Source organism: Colobus angolensis, unplaced genomic scaffold, assembly GCF_000951035.1.
Source record: "Colobus angolensis palliatus isolate OR3802 unplaced genomic scaffold, Cang.pa_1.0 Scaffold303, whole genome shotgun sequence".
Lineage (NCBI taxonomy): Eukaryota > Metazoa > Chordata > Mammalia > Primates > Cercopithecidae > Colobus > Colobus angolensis.
Genome location: NW_012116300.1, coordinates 1043116 through 1050667, shown reverse-complemented (window position 1 = coordinate 1050667; position 7552 = coordinate 1043116). Strand labels below are relative to the sequence as shown.

Sequence of the window (7552 nt, the reverse complement as noted above, 5' to 3'; positions counted from 1 at the left end):
GCCGGGTCATTGCCACCGCAGGTTCCCAGGGCTCCCCAGGTCTCCGGCATCCCCACATCGCCCTGTGAGGCAGATGAGCAGAGCCGGAAGGGCCGCACGGGAGGAACAGGGGTTGGCTTGTCCGGAGGCGGATGGATAACGCGACCCCGATCCCTGCGGTACTCTGCAGTCACGTGACTTGCTGCCTGGCGCATTTCTTCGAGTGCGCACCCCCTCGAGAAGGTGCCCCTGGAGTGGGGGCTTCACATCTGCTTTTGTTTAGTGGTCAGAGGACTACAGAGGGGAGCTCTCAGGACAAGGCCCGCAACCCCCTCCTCCAGCCCTGCATCCTCAGGCCCCTCTCATGGACAGTAGGGTCCTAGAAAACGCCAGGGTGCTGGGCATGGACCCCTCAGAACAGACGCATTGGGAGGGGTCCAAGGAGACCATGAGAACCTCAAGCCCAGGTTGGGGGATTGGCCCCGAGGGAAAAGTAGGCATCCCTGGGCCTTGTCCTGCCTGGGTCCTGGACAGGGTGCTAGGTGGCTGCCCAGGCTGCAGTCTTGTGTCTAGGCTAAAACTGTAGGCTGGGAAAGTCCCCATCATCGGCCCACCACCCAATCGCCCCCCAAAAGACAGAAAGGCCACCCCACACTGGTGCTATAGCACCTCAGGACCGGGTCTCCAGGCCAACCAGAGCCCGGCGCTTGCCCCTACAAGGTTGTAACCCATCCTTTCTGCTTTTCCAGGCCAGAAGCCAAGGAGCCCTCAGTGACTGTGGGATCCACGACATCACATCGCTGTCCCCACTGAGCCAGGGCAGCGCCAACACCAGCTCAGACAAGGTTGGTGTGAGAACCAGCGGGTCGAGGAGACTGTGGGCCTCCAGACGGGGATGCAGCTGCATCTGGTTGTCCCACCTTCCAGGGCCAGCTGCAGTGCTGTGGTCTGCAAAGTGCTGGCAGGTGCCTGGCCCATGCTGCCTGTGACAACACAAACTGAGCTCATGTCCCCAAAGTGCTTAGCTCTGATGCTTGGTGCCCAGGGACACCGGTGTCAGTTAACATGGACGAAGTACATCAGATGCTGTGTGGTCATGGGCTCTGTGTCCGCTGTAGCTCTGCCACTCTGGCTGTGTGGATCACCCTGGCATGCCTCAGTGTCCTCAACTGTGACCGGGTCCATAAGCACAGCCTGCTGTCATAACAGGGGTGGGAGGGGGGACTGGAAACAGTCCACAGGGTGGAAACCCTTTGTGCTCTGCACGTGGGAGGCCCATCGGTAGTGGCTGAGCTCTTAGTCCGTTAGTCACTCTGATGGCCCCTTGTGGAGAATGTTTACTGTGCACATTTTCCAGATGGGGAAAGTGGGGTTAGATGGGGGTGACATACCCAAGGCTGCCAGGAGAGGAACTGGCAGAACAGAAGCCTAGTTCCATCAGGGCCCCCGCCAGCCTTGGCTCCAGCGAGCAGTGAGGCTGCCCCATCTGACCACCTCCCTCCCAGAGCCGTGTCTAGAGCCCCCCAAGGGCTTCCTCCACTGACGGGAATTTGCTTCCTTCCTTAGGACAGAACCGCTGGACTCCAGGTTGCTTGCCTGGGAGTAGGAGAAATCCACCTGCTGGGGGCTGAGCGTGGCCTGAGGGACAGGCCCTGGGTCTAGGGATGCCCCTGCCCGAGCCCAGCGAGCAGGAGGGCGAGAGTGTGAAGGCTGGCCAGGAGCCATCCCCCGAGCCAGGCACAGAAGTCGTCCCGGCAGCCCCCAGGAAGCCCAGAAAGTTCTCCAAACTGGTCCTGCTCACAGCCTCCAAAGACAGCACCAAGGTGGCGGGGGCCAAACGCAAGGGCGTGCACTGTGTCATGTCCTTGGGGGTGCCCGGCCCCGCCACCCTTGCCAAGGCCCTCCTCCAGATCCACCCCGAGGCCCAGCGGGCCATTGAGGCAGCCCCTCAAGAGCCTGAGCAGAAACGCAGCAGGCAGGACCCAGGTGAGGCTCCACAGCGGCCCCCCAGGACAGCTTGGCACCTCCCAGGGTGGCCCCCACAGCCATGCTGACTCCATCAGGCCCTTCTCCTTGTCGTGCAGGTCCTCGTTCCCTGACTTTGACCACGTGTGGGGAGTAGTGGCACAGGGGTTAGGGCACAGGCCTGGGCATCCCCCAACCTCCAACCCTGCCTCTGAGTGGTCTTGCCTCTCTGCGTCTATTCCCCACTCTGGAATGCGCTGCCCACTGACTCCTTCACGCGGGAGCATCTGAGGGTGTGGTGGGGCCCACAGGCAGCTGCTGGCAGCTTCAAGGTCTTGGCTTGCACCTGCTCAGTGAGGGTCTCTAAGGCCAGGAGCTTGATGGGTCACCTTTCTATATGTTCTAGAAAGCTCCTGTTGTCTCACTCACTGTTCAGTCACTTAGCAACATCCACTGAACAGCAGCTGTGTGCAGGCTGGGCTCTGGAGACTCGAGGCACACAGGATGAGACCCCCAGCAGACCAAGGCGGTGACCTCAGCCTGGCTCTCCGGGACTGCCCCTGCCCTTCCTACCTCCTCTGCCCAAGCAATCACCCCCCGACAAGCCTCCAGGGAGAAAGAGCTCAGGGCTCACAGGTCCCGTGGGGGAGTGGGGCTGGGGGTGTGGCCCCAGCTGCTGCAGGCTGGCTGGAGGTGATGGGTCAGGTTCATTCCCTCTGCTTTACTGTGGGAGTGATGCGATGGATGGAGACACTGAGAGTCTTCAGCCCCCGCTCCTACTCCCCAGGGCCCTTGGCTCTGCCCCTGCTGTGTACTAGACATTTCTGTCATCTAGACTTGGGGGATACAGCCAGGTGGGGCATGGTAGCAGAGATGGGATGAGAGCAGGGCTGCCCCTTTCCCTGCACCCAGCTCTCCCTGAGGTGGCCCAGGCCCTGCCCCGCTGTCCCCTGCAGGAGGACAGGTCCCCTCCTGGCCCCACAGCAGGTCCTCAGGTCCACAGGTCCTGCCTCTGGGCTCTACCAGGGCAGGCAGCGGTGGGGGCAGGGCCCTAGGCAGCAGAGGAAATGGGCTGGGTACACCTTTTGAGCTGGAAGTTCCCGCCCAGTGGGTGGGAAGAAGATGAGTTGGGGTTTCTTCCCGACTAGGAGTGTGCTCTGCCATGCCCTGAGAAGAAGAAAAGTCGTAGCAGGTGGCCTTGGCTTGTGACCTCTGAACAGGTGGCCCCTGGGGTCAGCCAGGATACTCAGACTGGCAACCCATTGTAACAAAAAGGGGTGCTCTTAGGGTTCCTTCAGTTTGCTGGCAGTGCAGGGACCCTGCCTCACTGATGAAAATTGAGGGGTGAGTGGCCTGAGGTCACAGAGGGTCACAGCCCCGTAGCCTCCCCGGGGCTGAGACCCCAGAATGCCTGAGATGCTGGTGTCCAAAGCCACAGGCTTGGAGCTCTCAGGGAACCTAATGGACCCCTCGGCCTCCATTCCTTTGCTGGAGTTTCAGGCCTGGTGTGAGCAGTGCTGTGGAACTCAGAGGGACCCCGTCCTCCCAGAGCTGGTGGGAGTGCCTGGCTCTCACTGCGAAGCCCCCACCATCCAGTCCTGGATGACACAGAGAGCCTCTGTGTGTCTCCCTGGCTTCTCCCGCCAACCTTGGGCAGAGGGTGCAGTCCCCACAGCCTGTGGGAGGCAGGGCTCAGAGGAGTGAAGTCACCACCCTGAGGCCACCACGAGGTCCCTGCAGAGGGCAGAGGGGGTTGGAGTTTGGTTCAGGGTCTGTTAGCTCTGTGGAATGAGACCATCTCAAGGTCCTCCCAGCCCCTTTGAGACTCCTGCTTACTGCTGGGATCCATCTAGGCCCTTTGTGAGAATTGGAGCACAGCTATCTTCTCCAGATGAAAGGCAGAGCAGGGCTCCATCAGGCCCCAGGGGTCCCGCTGGCAGTCACCCTCGAGCATCGACCACCCCTACCTGTCAACTCCTCCATCCTTCCATACCCACCCCAGGTCCAGCAGAGGCGATGGCTGCGGCTTCCCAGTGCTCAGCACAAACTTGGCCTCATGTTTCCTGGAAATGATTTTAGCAGCTTTTGTGGCCCTGGGCTGGTGGCCTTGGGAGCAGTATCCCTGAGTGGCAGTCACTTCTCAGTCAGGCAGAGGCTTCTGGCCCTGGAACATCCACTGGTTGGGGTGAGAGTGAAGCCTGGTAGACCCCCAACACCCAAGCTCAGCCCTCCCTTCTCCATTGACACCAGCCTGATCCACCCTCTTCTCTTGCAGGCGCAGACAGAACAGAAGACAGTGGATTAGGAGCGGGGCCTCCTGAGGCTGCTGGGGAGAACTCCGCCCCCTGCCCTGTGGCACCTGGCAAGTCCCTGTAACCTTGACAACAGTGCATCCTCCCAGGCCACCAATCCAGCCATAGGCTCATCTCTGTCTGCAGGGCTTCTGGGGCCCAATCGGTGAATCTTTGCTTTCAACATTGTGTAATTTCTTTCTTTCTTTTCTTTTTAGATCAAGTATAAGTTACTTTTGTAAGCAGAAAAGTACTTTCAAACAAGAATAAAAGAAGCTGTTTGCTAGACCCCATAATGGGCAGGTTTTAAACATTCCAGGCTTCTAGGTCCTTTGAGGCTCAGCTCTGATGCCACCACCCCTGGGTCTCCCCACCCCAGCCCTTACCGGGCCTTTCCAGAGTGCCCCTTAATCACTGCCCTCCCTGACCCAAGTCTCGCTTCCTCCATGAAGCCTCCCAGACTGACAGCTCCCAGGCACTAAGGCAGCTCAGCCTTGCTGAGAATGGTAGCTCCAGGATTCTGCTGAGGGAGAGGTAGGCCTGCAGCTCATGGGTGGGTTCAGGGAGGAAACTGACAAAAGCACATGCGGCCTGCCTGTCATGTTCTTTCCAGGGGGTTTGTGGGCTGAGGGAACCGGAGTTCCTGTGCTGGCCCCCTGGGTGCCACCCCTGCTGGAGGGGAGATGAAGGAAGCACAGCTACCCTACTTGAGCTCTCAAGTCAGCGAGCCTCCGAGAGGCTTCCCATGCAGTCCTCATTCTTTTAAAACTGTCTCTGGGCTCAAGGCAATGTTAGGGTTTTGTTTGTTTGTTTGTTTGTTTTGAGGTGGAATTTCACTCTTGTCGCTCAGGCTGGAGTGCAGTGGCACAATCTGGACTCACTGCAACCACCACCTCCTGGGTTCAAGCTATTCTCTTGACTCAGCCTCCCAAGTAGCTGGGATTACAGGCGCCCGCCACCATGCCTGGCTAATTTTTATATATTTAGTAGAGATGGGTTTTCACCATGTTGGCCAGGCTGGTAGTGAACTCCTAACCTCAGGTAATCTGCCTACCTCAGCCTCCCAAAGTGCTGGGATTACAGGCATGAGCCACCATGCCAGGCCCTGATTCTATATTCAAATGGCTTCTGTGTTCTCCACCATGCTTTCTCCTTTCCCAAGTGTTTCTTTTGTTTGTTTGTTTTGTTTTGTTTTTTGAGATGGGGTCTCACTCTGTTGCCCAGGCTGGAGTGCAGCGGTGCGATCTCGGCTCACTGCAACTGCCGCCTCCCAGGTTCAAGTGATTCTCCTGCTTCAGCCTCCCAAGTAGCTGGAATCACAGGTGTGCACCACCATGCCTGGCTAAGTTTTTGTATTTTTAGTACAGATGCGGTTTCACCATGTTAGCCAGGCTGATCTGGAACTCTTGACCTCAGGTGATTTGCCCGCCTCGGCCTCCCAAAGTGCTGGGATTACAGGTGTGAGCCACTGCTGGAGGCCTGTTCCCAAGTACTCTTGGCTATCTGTTCTTGTCAGATGTTAAGGACGCCTGAGGATGTCAGGGCAGGACGTGTCGGGTGCAACCTCAAGAACTGGGAGTGAGGAAGAGGAGGCTGGGGTGGGTCAGAGGGCAGGGTCACTGTGGGGCGCCCCTGCCCTGTACTCGGTGTGGCACCATCGGGCCCCTCCTGCTGTTGCCTGGGAAGCCTTACCTGGCAGTGAGGGGTGACTGTGCAGCAGCAGGGCCAGGAGTTGGGGAGCATTTTTAGTGCCCCCTTAAGTGGAGTTGGGGGAACAGCAAGGGTGCACCTGGGCCTGAGTCTTTCAGTGGCGTTGGCAGTCGGCCAGGAGGGAGATGCATACTAGGGAGCTGGAGCCTGCATACTGGGCCTGGCCACACCACTGTTTTCCTCACCCTCTGGTTTTATTTTTAAACATTTTTGGAGCATAAAAGTTGCAGGAGCACGCAGGGCATACTGTGTAGCCCCCCGGCTCTCCTTCCGTCTCTCTCCTCTTTTTTCTCTCTCCTTCCCTCTGTCTCTCCTCCACACACTTCTCTTTTGCCAAACCATTTGGAGAATGCAGGCAGCAGACTCCAAAACCGTTCTGCCTCCACCTCTGAGCACAACCTTCCCAGTCATAGCTATGTTAACGTGAGTCTGCCTGAGAGGATCACCGCTGGTTCTGTGACATCACCCAGCGTCATCCACACGACATCCCAGTGAGCAGTGAGGACAAAAATGGCCAGGTTAGGACCCCATGTTGCCTTTTTTTGCCACCCATATCCTGGAGCCCCTCTCCTTCTGTTCTTTATTTTTTTATTTTTATTTTTTATTTTTTTATTTTTATTTTTTTTGAGACGGAGTCTTGCTCTGCCGCCCAGGCTGGAGTGCAGTGGCCAGATCTCAGCTCACTGCAAGCTCCGCCTCCCACTACAGGCGCCCACCACCGCGCCTGGCTAGTTTTTTGTATTTATTTTAGTAGAGACGGGGTTTCACCATGTTAGCCAGGATGGTCTCAATCTCCTGACCTCGTGATCCACCCGTCTCAGCCTCCCAAAGTGCTGGGATTACAGGCTTGAGCCACCGCGCCCGGCCCCTGTTCTTTATTTTTTATTTATTTATTTATTTATTTTTTTGAGGCAGGGATGGGGTTCTGCTCTGTTGCCCAGGCTGGAGTGCAGCAGACCTTCCAGGCTCAAGCAATCATCCTCCCACCTCAGCCTCCTGAGCAGCTGAGACTACAGGTAGGCTTGGCTACTTTTTTGAGTTTTTGAGGAGGTGGGGTCTCGCTGTGTTGGCCAGGCTGGTCTCAAACTCTTGGGCTCAAGCAATCTTCCCATCTCGGCCTCCCAAAGTACTAGGATTACAGGTGCAAGCCATCGTGCCTGGCCTAGTGTTAGCAATTTGATATTAAAATTGAAATTATAGGCCGGGTGCAGTGGCTCATGCCTGTAATCCCAGCCTTCGAGAGGCTGAGGCGGGCGGACCAGCTAAGGTCAGGATTTAAAGACCAGCCTGGCCAACATGGCGAAACCCTGTCTCTACTAAAAAAAAATAAAAAAATTAGCCAGGCGTGGTGGTGGGTGCCTCTAGTCCCAGCTACTCCGGAGGCTGAGGCAGGAGAATGGCTTGAACCCGGGAGGTGGAGGTTGCAGTAAGCTGAGATCATGCCACTGCACTCCAGCCTGAGTGACAGAGCAAGTCTCCATCTCAAAAAACAAATAACTTTTTTAAAAATTGCAATAGGCCGGGCGTGGTGGCTCAAGCTTGTAATCCCAGCACTTTGGGAGGCCGAGACGGGTGGATCACGAGGTCAGGAGATTGAGACCATCCTG

General features: G+C 57.2%; 1 protein-coding gene across 1 annotated transcript; it reads left to right on the top strand.

The window, feature by feature from the left end:
• Positions 1-716: 716 nt before the first annotated feature.
• Positions 717-4548, top strand: FLYWCH2 (FLYWCH family member 2). Its single transcript, XM_011950242.1, has 3 exons — positions 717-824; positions 1546-1965; positions 4220-4548. Exons 2-3 carry the CDS (start codon positions 1644-1646, stop codon positions 4318-4320), a joined length of 423 nt encoding a protein of 140 aa, XP_011805632.1. The 5' UTR covers positions 717-824; positions 1546-1643; the 3' UTR covers positions 4321-4548.
• The last annotated feature ends 3004 nt before the right edge of the window (positions 4549-7552 follow it).

What these genes read in the sequence shown, in the direction of transcription:
- FLYWCH2 (XM_011950242.1), top strand. Translation starts at nt 1,644, where the DNA reads ATGCCCCTGCCCGAGCCCAGCGAGCAGGAGGGCGAGAGTGTGAAGGCT. An exon ending in ACGCAGCAGGCAGGACCCAG is followed by an intron (nt 1,966 to 4,219) that starts GTGAGGCTCCAC and finishes CTTCTCTTGCAG; the next exon opens with GCGCAGACAGAACAGAAGAC.